The sequence below is a fragment of the Amia ocellicauda genome, chromosome 8 (assembly GCF_036373705.1).
Source record: "Amia ocellicauda isolate fAmiCal2 chromosome 8, fAmiCal2.hap1, whole genome shotgun sequence".
In the NCBI taxonomy this organism is placed as follows: Eukaryota; Metazoa; Chordata; class Actinopteri; order Amiiformes; family Amiidae; genus Amia; species Amia ocellicauda.
Window position 1 is genome coordinate 41,769,554 of NC_089857.1, and position 18,933 is coordinate 41,788,486.

An 18,933-nucleotide genomic window follows, 5' to 3' on the forward strand; every position below is an offset into this window, starting at 1 on the left:
ATGTAATAGATATTTGATACTCATGTATTAGACATGATGTTTTAACTTCATTACATAAATAAGATTACAAATTTGATGTCTGCACACTGTCCTGGACGATCCGATTCTTATAAAGGGCCGACTCTAAAAAAGCAAAGGGACCAAAAAGGCTATTGATTTATTCACCAAGGGTCTTATTTATCATAACTAAGTTCTCCCTAGTTCAGGTTGGCCTCCAGAAGTCACTTTCAAACCATGTCTTGGTGGGAATTTACCACCACCCCTTAGATTCTGTCCAGTAAATGAATGAAACATGATAGGAAATTATTTGGAGAACAAGCGAGACATTTTCGTGACATCAGTCTTGCGATGATGTACGCCAACTGAAAGACTTACAATAAGCTTATCTGGTGCCACCTTTGTCTCTTTTCACGGGTGCTGTGACAATTAATTTCCACCCCTTTCATTAAACAATGAACTACAGCCAGCATCTGCTCTCTTTGTTTCTTATCCTCCAATTTTAGAATCAGGAACTGCAGTTTTAAAAGATGAACCACTAAAACCTATACCAGCCTGGCAGAAACCAAGATAAGACTCGGTTGATGGTTGCTGGCCACTAGCCAGAAGGGTTGGATTATACCTTGGCTTGGCCCAAATACAGATGGCTTTTGTTTTCCCAAAGCAGACTTTTTTTGAATATGAAACCATTTAATAAAAGCATGCGATACAGGGGTTCCTAACAACATGCTGTATACATCAAGTCATTTTGTTTAGAAAGATAAAGTGGGCTATTATAAGCATTCACTGATAAGATTAAAAATCACCTCAGCTTTAGATTTGGTTGGGTGAGTTAATCTATGCTACACATACAGGTTAAGGTTAAGGCTGATTTGACTTCTTATTTAAAATTGTGGAAATGTATCTAATGGACAATTAAAACATAACACTGTTACAATATAAAACATGTTTTATTAAGTAACCTATTGATAAATAAAATCTTAAAATACAGAATTCATAATTACATATGCACATAGACTTGCAGTACATACAGCTGTAACACAAGTATCTTAAATAAAAGTCAATTCATATTTTAAAATCCACCCCCCTCCCCTATTAAGAGACTTTCCCAAATTCCACTATTCAAAAGAGTCAGTCTAGAGTAACATTTATTTAAACTACTATAAATAGTGCTCTTTCTCTCTCTCATCTCACAGTTTGGAAGTTTGACGTTTGTTGTCTTGGAAATCTGGAACAAAAAAGAAAAGAAGCCAAAAGTTAGCATTCGATTACATTTCCAACTCCAATTAAAAACAATCTGAAGGGGAAGGTACATGCACACCTCTAGTGCTTTGTGTACAAACTACACTGTCCTTCATTTTCAAATTAAAAAGTTTTCAAATGCCCAGGTGAAAATGCTCTATGAAAACTATGCATCGGGCCCAGCCTTTTATAATGTCGAGTTTATTTCAGTTTGCAATTAAACTGCAATGCCCTAGATGTCCCTGCAGCCTCCACAGTTATAGTCACTGAATGCAAGATTAAGACATTATAGTATGCTTTGACTAATTAGAAAAATAAAACTAATTCTGATTTGTATAAATGGTAATTGACTAATTGATGCATTAAAAAGAAACCGTGAGACACAAAAATGTAGTCAAAGACACTACAATCAACAGTACTAAGTACTGTATCAATTACTGCAGCAGCTCAACTGATTAATTTAATCTGATGAGTTTAATCTGCACTCATTAAACACATTCGAAGCTAAATGTAATAATATGACTGGATGTTTCTCCGCTAATGCCAGTTATAAGATCAAGGTATACAATTACATTATTTGAGGTTTACTGCCAAATTCAGACTTGCCAGTAATATCTGGGCAAATAGCTTTCTGAAAGCTGACAAGCTGGTTGCAACCCTTGAGATATGTATACATTGCCTGAGCAGAAAACATACACTTTAAAGACCGCCTGACAGAAGCAATTCAACAAGAAAACTGCACTTCATGGATAAAGTTGCCACCTGAGCCATGTATAACACGATGGGGAACGTTGTACATCCCTTCTTACACAGGAGATGCACATTTTACCAAAAACTGTGGTGGTTCTCAACCCTGCTCCTGGGGAGCCCCTGCATGCTGTTTTTTGTTCCAACTGAACTCTCAATTACTTAATTGATCCCTTAATTGAAGTAATAATTTCCAAAATAAGATTCAAAATCTATTAAAACAATAGGGATTGTAAGATGAGTATAAAAGTGTAAAAGTAACTTATATTATTAAGGAACAAACTTTTTATCAGTTACACAATTTAAAAAGTCAAAATGTAAGCAAATTATTAGTTCAATTAAGCATTCTCCAGGACTGGGGTTGAGAACCACTGAGCTAAAGGACCTGCAGCAAGTGCTTACAGATGTAGAGAGTTTAAAATGGCTTTGGATTAAAGATAAATCATTATTTCCCAATTTAACACAAAAGGATATTTGTCCATTGTTACCAATTCTGTAGATGCTGAAACAGGTATTTCTTATGGCCATGTCAATCAATGAATGAAGGCAGGGTCAACCAACTGACAATGCTCACATTTAACAGCAAAATGTAAAGCCCGGGTCATGAAACCCTGCGTGACACGGAGTGTGCTGCTTGCAAACAACCTTGTGTTATTATCATGGTATCTTTGTACTATATATGTAACAGCACTGATGTTATGAATTCAGTATTTAATATCAGTTGTTCCAGGAATGACTGCTATTTTTTATTATTCATTCTTTTGTTGACAAATGATGGGTTCCTACTAGTAAACTGGAACATTGGCATGATCTATTTCCAAATTTGAAGAAACAATATTGAATAAAACTTCAGTAATTAGACATGGGTAATAAAGGAATGCATGTCCCTTTAAATAAATGTCCGTAGCTGCTGCAGTTTAATCAACACACCAATGCGCCTTAACAGAATGACTGACTGAGATGATTAAAGGAAACAGAAGGAATGAAGTTCAGCCATTGGAATAACAGGCTGCAAACAATGCAGGGTCCTGGACATGTAACACGGCCACAAAGAGGCTGATGAAGATACTTGGGCGAATGTAGGAGGGTTGTGGTCAAGAGTGGCACCTTGTTCTCTATCTGGGATCTGCCTCGCTATGCCGGCATGGTCAGGCATTTCTGCAGTGTCATTCAAACAATGAAGAACCAGCATGAGCAACAATCATGTCATCTCTGGCTTCAGGGGCAGAGAAATGTCTCTGCTGACTCACCGCGATCACCGTCCTGCTAGGAATGGTGACTGGATTGCTTCATCTCTACATCCTTAATGCAGTCGGAAAAGTGCTGGGGAAAATAAAACGCATTGTTACTTTATACAGGTAATAAAATCAACATCAAAAGAGTTACAGTTTCCCGGAGTTTATCCAAGCAGACAAATATTTATTATGACTTTTATTGCATGCTAAGCTTTGGCATTTTGACCATTGATAGGAATTTGACAGTCCTAGAAGCTTTGAATTGACCAACAATAAAATAAGGAGAATACACATTGATTTTAAATCCCAATAAAACATTGTAACCTCAAGGCCAAGATGTAAGTGAAAATCCATGGCATTCAAATGTTATGGATACTCTGCTTTTCATGTATACTATTTTCCCCAAAATGTTACCTCCACATGAATTTAGGTAAACAAAGTCGATTTTTCCACCTGCTAACTGCTGGGGAAAAGGGTTAATTCAAGACGCAGCCTTCACATATTTATTCTTCAAACGCTCACACAACAGGTTCTGTAATTACACTCTCAAAGGTGGGTCTCATACCTCAGTGAATTTGATAAGCCATAAAAAACAATGACTAATCCTGTCACAAAATTGTTATGCAAACCACATCCTGATCAGAAAATAACTTACTGCACCTTTCGCAACAAGTTGTTTAAGTATGATGGACAGATAGGGACACAATCCTGACAAGTATATTTAATAACAAATGTAACACAATCACAGGTATTTAAACAAGACTAATCTTATTTTAAATCCACACTCACACGCTATGGACGCAGTGTAAAATCAAATCGAAATCCAGATTGGGCTCGAACTGGTTTGTGTTACTTCCAGTCACAGAGACCCCCCGACATGTGGCCCCGTGTGGCCCTGTGCCGCCTCCTCACCTGCTGCACTTGCTGGATCTCCTTCATGGCGAGGCGGATGGACGGGTACAGGCGGGGGAAGGGCCGGGTGTTCTCATACACCTGCCCGTCCTCAGACGGCGGACCCCCGGGCAGGTTCTTCTGTGACCCCGGCGCTTCCATCCTCAGCTTCCGGTCAGAGATCCTCTTCAGCACGGGGGGCACCTGCGCCTCCAGGGAGGGGCCCTGATCGGGGGGCACGAACAACTTGAGCAGCTCCAGGTGTCCGGGGTCGTGCCCGGCCTCATCCGAGGGGTCGTGCCCTCCGTCCGCCAGCGACGAGGGTCTCAGCATCATGTTCTTCAGCTCCTCGTAGTCTGGCTCCTGGTCGCACCTCTGCAACAGCGGCGATCACGGCAGAATCAATCAATCAATCAATCAGTGAGGAGGGGAGAGAGGTGAAGAGGGAGGAAGGGTTAGGTAGGGAGAACTATTAACACTCATAGGAAACTGAATACCCTTTAAAAACTGCTGCAGTTACTTCTATTACTACCAGCACTACCTCTACTACTGCTACATCAACTAATCCTCATTTAAAATAAAATCTACATTTGAGCCGCCTACATTTCTAAGACACAGCAGGATATATTTCAAAATAAAACGGGTACAATGTGGTCAGCTGTTCTCAAATGATACTGGCCGGTTCAGTTTAGGGGATGGCTTTTATACTTAAACAAGTACATGTTAGGCATTTCATTGAGGTCAAGATGGCAGCAGTCGGCGCCGGGCGCAGTTACCTGTCCACAGGGCACGGTCAGCAGCTCCATGAAGGGTTTAATGCCGACCTTGCTGTGGTACTCGACCAGGTCGGGCAGGGAGGCGTGGGCTCGGTCCTCCCCCAGAATCACGTACTTTCCGTTCGTCTGCATCTCGATCATGTAGTGTCGACACCGGTCCTGGCCTCTGCAGACCATACATCGAACACACAGACACAAACATTAGTGATGCAAATGACAGATATTTCGATATGTCCACAGCTGTTGATGGAATGCAATGTGACAATTACTGGTTCTGAACTTCAGCTGAATATGTAGCTCAATAAATAACTTTAGGCTCTGTAAAAACAGGCTGAAACAACAGCAGCAAAAGCATAAGCACGCATCTCGCGTCAGACTCTGTATTTTGTTAGGAAGCGTTATTTTCCCCCTCGATATGGCCAAAATCTTTTCTGTTAATACAAATTAAAATTGAACAATAAAGGTAAAAAGTACCTCTTGCTATTAAAACTGCTATTGCTATTGCATTTACTTTGTCAAAGTATTTCCATGCAGCACTTTCCTGTGAGGAACCTATTGTTATCCGAGGTACGTTCTAGTTTAGCCAATCACAGGCAAGAAACAACAGATCCCACCCTCCCGTTAATCTTCATTACCGCTACAAGGAGAGCCAATCATCAGTACAGGCTTTACAATAAAAGCAATGTATACTTTCATGTTATTTTCTTTTCTTTCAGATGTTGGTTTCACTGGTCGATAGTGGCCATTGATAACCAATAGTCAAATGCTCGACTATTCCATCTCATACAGACACACAAACACAACGACAGAGACTCTGAAGCGATTCCACGGCATGCAGGCCTTGCCTTACTCTCCTCCAAGCTACGCAACACTTTCCCCATGAGTCTCTCGGCAGGGTTAAAAAAAATACAAATAAAATTGCAATTTGATATTGGGCCATTTCCTCGTTCTACATCAGGGACGGGTTTTTTTGTTGGCTCTGCAGTTGTCTGAGCAAGTAACACATTTTACTGGGGGCACTTTTGCTGCGATTGAAAGATTAACACAGCAATGCAGTCATACAAGAGAGAACTTATATGACTAAAAAACCTGACTAAAACACGTGACTTTGCTCAGAAAATTACAATATCTTGTTTTCATTTTACTTTGGTCGGGCATACCGGTAAGATAAAGTGTATCCTTCTCGACTCTGGCCAACCCGAATCAAGAAACAGCCGAGAGGTTTATCGGCGATGAAATCTTCCGCTTGTCTGTGGAAATAAAAACAAACAATGCAAAGTGTTTCAGCGCATGTTAAAACGGGTCACAATGTGTTTGGCAGGTTTGAGATATTTGTTTTTGTTAGCTTGGAAATAAAACTTTATCCATTCTTAAATAGTAGCAGAAAACAACAAGCGGAGGAGAAAGGCAACCTGGTTTGTATATCTGATTTAAACCAAGAACCTGAAAGAATATTTTCCAACTACTTGAGCTCAAAGTGGTTGTTTAGTTCTGCATGATAAATAAGCAACCGGAATATGTCAAACCTGTAGTGAGTGTCTCTGGAGTAGCTTCTATAGGTTACAAAACAGTATTGATACTACAGTACTACTAAATGTTGCAAGCTGCTACAAGTACTATAACTGCTACTAGAATAACTAAAAACAATATACATGCTAACATTCCTACGGTTATCCCCAACATGATTAGCGCTGGCACCGCAGCCCGGAAAACGAGCCCGGCACCAGGGTTCTCACCGTCTGGTGATCATCCCGTGGAACCAGTTGGGGAATGCCCCGTTCCTGACCACCTTCCTGGCCTGCGTCTCCTTGAACCAGCGCACAGTGTTTTTCTTCTTCACGTGCCGCTCCTTGGCGGCCTCTTCCTCCCTGGCAACGTCTGGGTCAAGGTGGTTGTCGAATGGCGTTGCCTGGAACACAGCGCAGGACAGAAGCAACCAATCAATCCATCTGTACTGGGTAAGGCGCCCTCTGCAAAGACATCCTCAGAGCGCTTCACAGATCAAAAAGATTAGTACAGGGTGTGGAAATCAATAAATAAATCTCTCACAAAACCTCTCCAGTCTTGGGGGGGAAGAGTAAGTGATCGTAAGCGGCTTTACATTCACGGTTTTGATAGAGAGATCCGTTCTGCTTAGTGATGTCATTAACACAATCAGACATCAGTGGGAGGCAGTGGCCCCCTCCAGGGAAAGGCTTTATGCACCGCTGATCCTCAGAGCAGACAGACTGGTGAAGGCGGTGGGTGAAGACCGGTGGCAGCCTGAGTATAAGGCGGTGCTCACCTGAAACTGCCTGCTCCGGGGCCGGGGCACGGGGGGCTGCTGGGGCGACAGAATGCTCTCCACCGCCATGGTGCGAGGTCTAGGCTGGGGGTGCGGCTTCTTCTTTCTCGGTAAAGGCACAGGTGTTCCTATGACACGTACACACACACACACACACACACACACACACACACACACACCCCAACACAAAGCAGCAGTTATCAACAAGTGGGCCACGCAGGCACAACACCACCCGAATACTGGAACCGTATTCTGGCTCTCAGGCAAACGCTATCATGATCAGGACGGAGGGAGATGCAATGCAGTGACTGAGAGGCGCGATGGAGGGATACTCACTGTGGTTCTCCTGCTCCATCTCCAGTTGCCGCCTCATCTCCTCTTCGTGCTCCTGCTGCAGCCTTCTTTCCTCCTCTTCCTCCCGCTCTCGCTGCAGCCGGCGCTGTGTCCGCACCTCTGCGATGAGCAGCATGTATCTCCGCCGGCACGTCCGCGCACGGTAGTCTAAGGGGTGATTACAGCGCCCACATTTTAACACACTTTTGGCTTAAATCAGTTTCAATTATATGGTTTCTAGTAGAAGAGGCAGATTTGAGGTAATCACAGTCAATTCAAATTAATAAAACGATGGAAAACTTAATGCGTCAGATACAAAAATAATTTATAACGAGTCAGAAAGAAACATGACAGTCACTTTAATCTGTCCAATGACACTTAAGCGAGAGATCAAAGGCAAAAACAAACAAATGTTGTGGCAATTAGGCGTTGTTTCAGTACTCACTCTTTTGCAGGACCAGAGCAGCCCTTCCGAGTCGGTCTATGAGTTTTGCCAGTTCTTCCTGATGCCAGTATTTGAAAAACAGGCGTGAGGAACTAACAAGGAAAATACAATTCAAGTCATCAGTCAGTCAGTAAAAGAAGGGAATGAGTCAATACTTCTTTAGGCCTGTCTCTGTCATATCTTCTGTCTCTGACTTTACAACAGTGCTTTCCTACACAGATTACTTCAGATATACAATTAAAATGTCCCTCGTCTGCTTCTACCTTTGAAACCTGCACAAAATCTTAATTAAAAGTATTGTGCACAGTCTTAGCATGGTGGTGTTAAAACATGACATTCTGATTTCTTAATGAATATATAACCTATTTTTTAATAGGCGCAAAAGAAAAGGCACTTTTTGTAGCAGTATGAAGTGAACAGGGGGTGAGTGGCAGGAACAAACGTTGCTTTAACCAGAACCCTGTAAAAGCTCATTTGTAACATTTTGTTCCAATTCTTGGGGCTGTAAAATGAGAACATAAGTGCTTGTGCAACAGGCCTCGCTAAACAACTCACCCGCATTTCCAGCCCTTGATGTTGGTGTTGTTCAGAATACACAAACAGCTGGAAAGGGAGACGACAACATGCACTGGGTGAGTAGCACAACCGAAAGACATTCGTCACAGAAAACGGACTACTGGATGAGTGATGTGACTTCAATCAGTTTAGCGATGGCAATAAAACACCCTGTTGTACCCTGGAGGCGTTAATGTTTCACAATGCGATACTCTACAGTTCTTTACAGGTTAAGCATGTGAACCACCCTGCATACAGGTGTCAGCCATAATAAATCAATACAAATAAATTGTAACAGATCTCATGGTCTTATAACTTTTGTGATCAGTGCATTACTGTCCACTCTTAAAGTTAAGCGACCAAAGGTAAAGAGGGTGTTTTCCATTCTGCTTTTAACAAAGGAAACGTGAGCACGAGTCCTCGAACAGTGAAAGTTAGTACACAGTGTTGAACAAGAAACACATGCTAGTCAAAAGAAAAAGTGAAATGATGACGTATCAAGATGCCAGTGGGTTTTGCGTTTGTTCTGTATCGAATATCTCTTATTTTCATTAAGTATGAATTTGCAGTTTACAAACCGAGGTTGAGGTCTTGGAAAGAGAAACCAGGAAGTGAAAAAATCTGGTGTTGCCTCTGAAGGTGTTAAATTTAAGAGTATTATGAATATTATGATTATGACTGTCCTCTTTATGTGTTATAGGTTCACTGGTGGAAGTGAATGAGCATTTTACCATGCCTTGTCCACCATTGGATCAGCTGAGTTCAAGCGACTGTGTCTGCCCCCACGCCGAGCAGCCTCTCGAGAAGCTGTTTTCAATGCCATAATAAGTTATTTCTCTTCAAATAGTTTGAGCAGAAACAAAACCACAAAGGTTCATATACCACATGAAGTGAAAGATACAGATCTTAATTAAATTGGGTTATGGCACGGACATACCAGAGTAACACACATTCTGTCACGAGTGAAAATATCTTTAGTTTATACTTTTAGGAAGTTGCTGGCAAACATAAAGCAACAAGACGAGTCACAATGTATGAGGGAGGACGACAATCAAAATTAGTACAAACCACAAGTATTTTCTTATAAAACTGCAAAATGGAAAAGTTGACTATAATCAACAGTCTGTGTTAGAATGACTTCATCTACATAACCATGCGAAAAACAAAACAAACGAAACGCTATGCCCCTGTGATGCATGCTGCAGCTTTCTGCCCCCGCTGCTGATCCACAGTGCCGACGGACTAACTCCATCCCACAGCTCTGACTAAACTGCACCTTCGCTCGAACCCACGCACATCTGAACCAGGCAATCTTTCTGTGGCTGAATTCGTCGTCTGGGACCTGGAGAGGTTGAGAAGCAAAATGTTCCAAACAGAGCTCCCAAAAAATCCATCGACAGATCTCGACTCGTGGGAGAGAAAGGCCAGCGGGTCCTCCTGGCTAAAGGAACATTCCTCAGCAGTGACAGAGCGGACGATCCCGCTGGCTCAGTTTCAGATTCATCTATGGATATTAATTTACCCCCCGGTCTCTCCCGGAGGGTGTCCATCTTACATTTTATCCTGTTATGTTTACTATCACCTTACAACTAATACTTTATTTTGTGTGATTTCTGCCAAAAGACATGGTTGTGTCTAGGGGGATCCCAAGAGGCGGGAGAGAGAGAGAGAGAGAGAGAGCTGATTCTGAATCAGAATTATATTTTCCCTGACTTAAGGTCTATGAAATGTTTTAGTATTTGTGTTATTTTACCATTATTATGTGTTGTTTATTCTTCTCTTATTCAGTCTTTGAATATGTCCAAGTTGTTTTTAAATTCTGACTTGTGTTTCCTCGCCAACACATCATAAGATGATTGTGGAGTGTATATATAAAATAAATAAATAATAATAATGTTTGAAAAGCACTCAACACAGAACCCCTTTAATTCTTACCTGTTTTTGTTCAGAGGTACATCTGGTTTAATCAGCAGGATGCTGTACCTAAACACAAAGTTGTATAACATTAATCAAACAAAGTGGGATATGTAAACAGAATACTGGTAAATTGAACTTGATCAAAATCCAGAACATAAAATAAATGACAACATAACAACCATTATTCACATTTCTGGTCTCTAGAATCAATGCACCAGTCTATGTTCAAGAACGAAGGGACCGACTAATCAAACGTACCTTTGTGCAAATTCCGCAAAGGAAGGTCGCCACGAAAACCCGTCTCTCCGTATACGAATGGTCTCCAACAAGCCATTATACCTCAGCTTGATTGGAGAAACACAAAAAGTTGAATTATTGATGGTGGATTATAACATAGCATTACATTTATCTCTGACCACTTTGTGTCCGGCGAGCTCTGAGCCCTGAGCTGGAAGGCCGTGCAAACAGCCGCAGTGTGCAAAGGTACGAGCATAAGCAGCAGCCTGGAGGGATCAAGGTTTATAGTGTGTGAGTGCATGTGTATAGATCTATATCTATCTTGTATTATATACATGAGAATTTCCTTATTTTTTATGCATGCTTCCTCTGAAAAGAAATGCCGTTTTGCAGAAATATAAAATGGTGAAATACTACAATATGGAGGAATACTATACAATGGAGGAGTAGGACATATTTCTTCTACCCACACATACCATTCAAAACATGTCTGGACTAGATGCTCTACTGTTCAATTTATGGTTTCATGTGAAGTGTTGCACAACACCGAATCTACCAATTCACATTAGAGAAGTGTAGAACAAAACCAACGGCACAACACTAACTGCAGGGTTTACAAAAGTACTGTTACACTTTAAACAGCAAACATGACTTGCTCCTTACTTCAAAAAGTGAACAATTAAAAGGCTTTCCTTTGTGAGGAGAAAACAATAGGAACTCCACTTTACAGTAGGCATTTCCTTTGTAAATCAGAGTGAAGTAGCCCATCCAGGAAATTCCCATTTGGCGTGAATGAGTCTTTGAAGAAACTTTTTAGTTCTTTGCCTTCTTAAATATTTATTATTGTCGCTCTTCAACAGCGCCTATCTAGACGGCCACATCCTCTTTATGTGAGTTACTGCCAGAACTTAATTTGTATCCTCAAGGAGAATATTACTCCACATCCCAGCTTCAATAAATAGCTGTTTATCTTTTTGTAGGAAAAACAGAAAGTGCTCATAGTGATTGTTGGCCCCGTTCCCAACTCTCTCACTTAAGCTTTTTGTTTCTCATGTACGTGTCTGTCATACTGCAAAAGATAACATGGGTCTTTGTGTATTTAAGGTACTGTAATTAATTGCCCATGTTGTATGTTGTCTTTACATCTCAGTAACTATTACAATCAATAAACAGAAGGAAAGAAGAAATTATAACCTAAACTCCTATTAACCTCAACGCATCTCACACACAAAGATCTATAAGGCATTTATCATCACTGGCAACTAGCTTGTTTTTAGGATTTATATTTACATGTTTGTTACAAGACTACATTGACTGCTTTGACCAGCCTGTTCAGGATTTTAACTTGTGGACAGTAGGGCAATCTCACAGACTAATGGGGAGCATGGGGCAGAATAATGCAGAAGTTGGGATTCGCAGCTACATCCAAATAAAAAATTCAACCATATCAACTGACATTGCGGATGTTATTGGCACAATCCGAAACTCTCCTCCACAGCACAGCCCGACGCAGGGCAAGTATATATTCAAACAGACCTGATCCATTACAATCTTGCTGTCTAGTTGGTTAGGCTGCTTGTTGGCGTTGGGCTTGATGCACCGCACAAAATGCGGATTGGCAGCAAACATCTTCTCCATCAAGACAGCTAAAGAGTGCTGAAGGGACAGAGAGGAAATGCAACAGGGTGACTAAGGCACAGCATGTGGATTCTGAGTACAATCAAACACCGATGTATGGAGATAAGTATCAATATTTATTCAGAGAGGAGTCACCTAGTTTAATTAAAATATATTCATCTATGACCCCCCACCCCCACAGACACACACGTCATTGTTAATTCAAACACAATGAATCACCTGTTCCTTCACTATAGTTGAGTGCATATCATATTGAATTTATAATGGGGCTGGTTGGGAATTTGTTACACAACTCCACTGCAGATAAATGTGGCATCATTACGCTTGAATATCCACATTGCAGTGGACCAGTGAGCCTGCCTCAATGAGGAACTATAAAACAACACAAATGACACACACTGTCAGTCGTAATCACTGGTATCTGGCCCATAATGTATAATTTATCCAAAGGTCTGATACCTAACGGAGAATGTAATAACTAACTACAAATTAGAAAGATTTCAGACACAACACAGATGTCGTGGAAGCTGGCCAACATCCATCAACACTGTCATTAAAGAAACTACCTGACCATATACAGAACTGAACCCAGATTTACAACTTTTGTTTTTATTAAAGAAGGCGTGGGAATCATTTTTTAAAGTTTTGTTTCCTCCTGTCTGCAAGCGAGGTGATGGACTACTTGAGAAGGTGATGACAGTTTGAACTCTCTTCCCTTACTGGAGAAATTGAGCCAAATTATTTTAGATGAAGGGTATTTCCAAATCTTAATTACCCTCACATCAAACAAAGAGCCAAATCAAAAGGTATGATTATTGTTTAACGTTTCAATTCCAGACTGTCAACAAGGCCAAAATAAAAAGCTAACTTCTCATAATTCAAACTAAGATAATCTGACTACAGTTTTTATTAAGATTGTTTTGCATAACTGTAAAATAAACTTGCTTACTAACCTTGAACTGGGCTCCAACAGACTGTTTTCTGGTTGAGTTGAAATTGTCTTCTGCTACTTGCAAGAGCTAAAAACAAAATAAAAACATCCATGAAATGATAGCACATATGACATTTATTTATGTTTTTCAGGAACAAAAAAAAATTCTTAAGATTTGTTTCTGAATGCAGCAGATATCAAGGTCAAAAAACTTTTGACCCACCCAGCAATCACAAATCTCAACAAAAATCCAATATGGAGTCAAGAAGCTCCAAGATTTCTGCTTGAGTTTTTGATTTACTTTAGGCATTGATGTGTTTACCTAATAATTACAGATGTAAAATAAAACACTGTACAGGAATGTATGTTTCTATTTCTGCTTTTAATAGAGTTTCATTCAAATATGTGGTTTACAGTGGGGGAAAAAAGTATTTGATCCCCTGCTGATTTTGTACGTTTGCCCACTGACAAAGAAATGATCAGTCTATAATTTTAATGGTAGGTGTATTTTAACAGTGAGAGACAGAATAACAACACAAAAATCCAGAAAAACGCATTTCAAAAAAGTTATAAATTGATTTGCATGTTAATGAGGGAAATAAGTATTTGACCCCTTCGACTTAGTACTTGGTGGCAAAACCCTTGTTGGCAATCACAGAGGTCAGACGTTTCTTGTAGTTGGCCACCAGGTTTGCACACATCTCAGGAGGGATTTTGTCCCACTCCTCTTTGCAGATCCTCTCCAAGTCATTAAGGTTTCGAGGCTGACGTTTGGCAACTCGAACCTTCAGCTCACTCCACAGATTTTCTATGGGATTAAGGTCTGGAGACTGGCTAGGCCACTCCAGGACCTTGATGTGCTTCTTCTTGAGCCACTCCTTTGTTGCCTTGGCTGTGTGTTTTGGGTCATTGTCATGCTGGAATACCCATCCACGACCCATTTTCAATGCCCTGGCTGAGGGAAGGAGGTTCTCACCCAAGATTTGACGGTACATGGCCCCGTCCATCGTCCCTTTGATGTGGTGCAGTTGTCCTGTCCCCTTAGCAGAAAAACACCCCCAAAGCATAATGTTTCCACCTCCATGTTTGACGGTGGGGATGGTGTTCTTGGGGTCATTCCTCCTCCTCCAAACACGGCAAGTTGAGTTGATGCCAAAGAGCTCGATGTTGGTCTCATCTGACCACAACACTTTCATCCAGTTCTCCTCTGAATCATTCAGATGTTCATTGGCAAACTTCAGACGGGCCTGTACATGTGCTTTCTTGAGCAGGGGGGCCTTGCGGGCGCTGCAGGATTTCAGTCCTTCACGGCGTAGTGTGTTACCAATGGTTTTCTTGGTGACTATGGTCCCAGCTGCCTTGAGATCATTAACAAGATCCTCCCGTGTAGTTCTGGGCTGATTCCTCACCGTTCTCATGATCATTGAAACTCCACGAGGTGAGATCTTGCATGGAGCCCCAGACCGAGGGAGACTGACAGTTATTTTGTGTTTCTTCCATTTGCGAATAATCGCACCAACAGTTGTCACCTTCTCACCAAGCTGCTTGGCGATGGTCTTGTAGCCCATTCCAGCCTTGTGTAGGTCTACAAGCTTGTCCCTGACATCCTTGGACAGCTCTTTGGTCTTGGCCATGGTGGAGAGTTTGGAATCTGATTGATTGATTGCTTCTGTGGACAGGTGTCTTTTATACAGGTAACGAGCTGAGATTAGGAGCACTCTCTTAAAGGGAGTGCTCCTAATCTCAGCTCGTTACCTGTATAAAAGACACCTGGGAGCCAGAAATCTTGCTGATTGATAGGGGATCAAATACTTATTTCCCTCATTAACATGCAAATCAGTTTATAACTTTTTTGAAATGCGTTTTTCTGGATTTTTTTGTTGTTATTCTGTCTCTCACTGTTAAAATACACCTACCATTAAAATTATAGACTGATCATTTCTTTTTCAGTGGGCAAACGTACAAAATCAGCAGGGGATCAAATACTTTTTTCCCTCACTGTATGTGGTATGTAACTCACTGCATTCATTACAAGACCATCTTCATAGACAATGACAGGCATGCTTCACAAAAACAATGTATTAAGATTTTACTCTGCTGAAATTGAATACTTTAACACTATTTACACCATACACAGAGGTTAAATAAAAACAAATAAGTGACAAATTAATTATTATATTACATCTGTAAACAGGTGATGTAATAATGTACCTTGGCTCTGCGTTGTGGCATTAATGTGCCAGTTCTTGATATCGTGGCTGAAAAATGCAAAACACATTAATTATATTGGAACATATATAAAAGGTAATTACTAAGAACAAAACAAAAAACGGTCTGCTGTGCGAGAGCTTGAGTGTAAGATGAACTGGTGATGTTACTATAAAATGGTTTTATAGAAACCACAGAACTTTATATTTTTCTCCCACATAATTTTATTGTTTTAATTGGTATACTAATCTGCAGTTAACAAAGGGGTGATGAATCGAAAGTTGATTTCACATGTGACAGAAATAATATTCTTCTATTTTATAACTGAAGTAAACATATACTACTGGTCAAATTTTTAGAACGCCTCCATTTAAAAAAAATTATTGAAATGTATGCAGTTTCATGTCTCAATGTACTCCAAAATTAAAGCACAGAACAAATAAACAATTAAAGAAAAGAAAGAAATCATGGAATCGTTTTCTTTAACAAAATGTAACCCCTCTGGTACCCTTGAAATGGCATGTGTGCTTCTCTTTAATCCCATGTGTACTCTTCACTGTTGTGTTGTTTGCCAAGTGTTTGGTATCCCATGAAAGCTGAATAACTCCGCTTTCTAACGATGTGAAGCTTTCTCTGATATGAAAAATTAGGTTTTTATACCCCGCCCACATTTACACCCCTCCCTTCCATCCGCATTCTGAAATGGGGGGGTGGGGGGATACTTGGTCTGAGTAGGAATACAAAATCTCAGAAAATATTGACAATTTTGACATATCCTGGAACCAGACAGTCTACTGATCAAAACAAGACCATCGACATTTTGGTAGAAGCAACACACACCCATAGAGAGCTCAAAATGTCAAGATGGAAAACTCTGTTTACAGTGTACTAATACACAATGAGTTTACATAATTGGATCTGAACTTCTCTGTGTTTGATAGAACATCAAATCATATATACTTAATTAATCATTAGGTTTTTCTTAATAAAACAATCCTATTTGGGAAAAAATCCAAAAAAAGTTTGCGAATGATTGAACTAGTGTTGTTGGCCAGGTGTTTGTGACATAAGACTTGGCCCAAGCTCTGGTCTTTCAATCCTTCATGTGTACATACCTGCAAAAAGTACGCTTAGCAGGGGAGTAACGCTGTTTATAAACAACCCCCGGATACTGGCTGGGATTGTGTCCCGGTTCTTTTCCAGAAACCCACTGGCGTTGTATTGAACCTAGTGAAACCAAAAAGAAAAAAAAAATCAAGAAGTCATGATGAACTAAAGTGTCAGTAGGTTTATCACATCGTTGTGAACGCCCTCCAGATACATTTGTGGTTCTGTTTTAAAACCTGCTTAACCAGCCTATAATTCCAGTTTAATCATGGAAGGATTAAGTGCTTTAGTTTAGTGTCTAGAACTGAAATATGCAGCGAAGATGAGATCAAAAACTGCTGGGATAACCTGGAATAAGAACATAAGTGTCCAGTCGAGAGGAGGCCATTCGCCCCATCGTGCTCGTTTGGTGTCCATTAATAACTCAGTGATCAAGGATCCTATCCAGTCTGTTTTTGAATGTTCCCAAATTGTCTCTTCAGCCACATCGCTGGGGAGTTTGTTCAGATTGTGACGCCTCTCTGTGTGAAGAAGTGTCTCCTGTTTTCTGTCTTGAATGCCTTGAAGCCCAATTTCCATTTGTGTCCCCGGGTGCGTGTGTCCCTGCTGATCTGGAAAAGCTCCTCTGGTTTGATGTGGTCGATGCCTTTCATGATTTTGAAGACTTGGATCAAGTCCCCACGTAGTCTCCTCTGTTCCAGGGTGAAAAGGTTCAGTTCCTCAGTCTCTCAGTAGGACATTCCCTTCAGACCTGGAATAAGTCTGGTTGCTCTCCTCTGAACTGCCTCTAGAGCAGCGATATCTTTCTTGAAGTGTGGAGCCCAGAACTGTCCACAGTATCCAGATGAGCTCTAACTAGTGCATTGTACAGTCTGAACATTACTGCCCTTGTTCTCAATTCTACACTTTTGAATAGAGACATTGAGCATCGAAACATCTTGGGCAGGCCTTCATGCAGCAGGGGATCGACACAGGCTGATGATGCGGGTGATGAGGTTGATATGCATATATAAATGGGTATTTGTTTCAATTACAACACTCACCTTCCCAGCATAGTGCACCACGGCGAACAGGGGGTTGTGTCCCCTGACAGTTTCGTAGTGCTTGTTGCCCTTGTATTTGCTGTTCAGCTTGTCAACAAAATTACTGTCAGTTGCCTGAAGATGAAGAAAAATACAATTGATTTAAAAAGAAAGTTTCCCACAGTTATGTTTGTTTGCTCAAATAAAGAAGGCTCTTCTGTTGCAAAGGGACGCCGCTCTATGTATGTTTGACAATAAACTGAAATCATGTCATCATTACCCTTGATATAATTCCTTATTTAATTACTGGTAATGTATAATAGAGAAGGTCTTGATTTTTGTGCGATCAGTCTATATAATTGCAATAGAAAATCATGCAAAACACAGAGCCCTAATCTAAACAGGGATGCCACTGTAGCCGGGGCTAAACAATAACTACCTACTGCCACCTGCTGCCACTTACATCAAACACTAACTCAAGTACAGAGTGCAAAGTGGTTTCTAATACAAGAAGAACTGGAAGCAGGTCTTTCTATGAGAAAATACAAATTTGAGAAGACCAGGGCCACAGTGTGGATTTCTAGGAGAGATTGGCCCCTTTTTTATAGCTTTTATTTCCTTTAAAACATTAAACTTCAGTTCATGTCTATAGCTTCATTCAGTTGATCTTCCCTAATCTGTATTATCTCGTGGAAAAACATGAAATCCAGTTTAAACTCAAAACAGATTCTGCTATTCTGCATAGTTGCTGACTCTCAAAGTCTTTGAGCATCTAAATCAGGGGTGTCAAACTCAAGGCACGCGGGCTGAATACGGGCCCCCAAGGGTTTTAATCCGGGCCATGTAAAGGCGGTGTATCATTAAATAATTAGGCCCGCGACAGCTTGTGAATGAGGAAATCGCTTGTGAAAACTACAATTACCATCGGCCATTGCGATTGTCATTGGTGCGAGGTAGGGTTTTAACAGCCAATCATAGGCTGAGTTACTTTCCCGTTCCTGTTCTTTCAGTAATCTGCAATAAAATCAAACTCAAAATGTGCAAGAAAAGAAAAATCATCAAGGAAGGTAGAGTGTTTCAGGAAAGGTGGGAGTTGGAATATCTCTTTGTGGAGCAGAGTTTGAAACCTTTATGCCTCGTTTGTAAGGAGAGTTTAGCCGTGATGAAAGAATTCAATATACGGCGGCACTACGAGACTAAACGTGTAGTGTAGAGACAGAAAAGGCTGCACAAAGTGGCTGAAATAAAAAAGTCTTGAACTACATCAAAAGAGCAAAAACAGAGAGCGATGCTACCGTTAAAGAGTTACATCGTATCCCAAGAAATTGCCAAAACGTCAAGGTATTTCTCTGAGGGTGCTTTTTTAAA

The 18,933-nt window shown here is 40.7% G+C and overlaps 1 protein-coding gene across 2 annotated transcripts in view; it reads right to left on the reverse strand.

The window, feature by feature from the left end:
* Positions 1-928: 928 nt before the first annotated feature.
* Positions 929-18,933, reverse strand: part of LOC136755077 (myosin-IIIb) — a 42,252-nt gene continuing 24,247 nt past the window's right edge. The window contains exons 14-31 of one of the 2 annotated variants that reach the window (XM_066711449.1): positions 17,587-17,700; positions 16,552-16,663; positions 15,440-15,486; positions 13,251-13,316; positions 12,196-12,315; positions 10,681-10,766; positions 10,441-10,488; positions 9,782-9,847; positions 8,506-8,553; positions 7,951-8,042; positions 7,509-7,673; positions 7,173-7,300; positions 6,625-6,797; positions 6,049-6,138; positions 4,889-5,054; positions 4,134-4,487; positions 3,237-3,309; positions 929-1,225 (exon numbers count right to left, since the gene is read on the reverse strand). In XM_066711449.1, coding sequence (XP_066567546.1) covers positions 3,253-3,309; positions 4,134-4,487; positions 4,889-5,054; positions 6,049-6,138; positions 6,625-6,797; positions 7,173-7,300; positions 7,509-7,673; positions 7,951-8,042; positions 8,506-8,553; positions 9,782-9,847; positions 10,441-10,488; positions 10,681-10,766; positions 12,196-12,315; positions 13,251-13,316; positions 15,440-15,486; positions 16,552-16,663; positions 17,587-17,700 — 1,932 coding nt within the window. In that variant the 3' untranslated portion in view covers positions 929-1,225; positions 3,237-3,252. The remainder of the gene's footprint in view (positions 1,226-3,236; positions 3,310-4,133; positions 4,488-4,888; positions 5,055-6,048; positions 6,139-6,624; positions 6,798-7,172; positions 7,301-7,508; positions 7,674-7,950; positions 8,043-8,505; positions 8,554-9,781; positions 9,848-10,440; positions 10,489-10,680; positions 10,767-12,195; positions 12,316-13,250; positions 13,317-15,439; positions 15,487-16,551; positions 16,664-17,586; positions 17,701-18,933) is intronic. The other variant, XM_066711450.1, reaches the window with a different exon arrangement.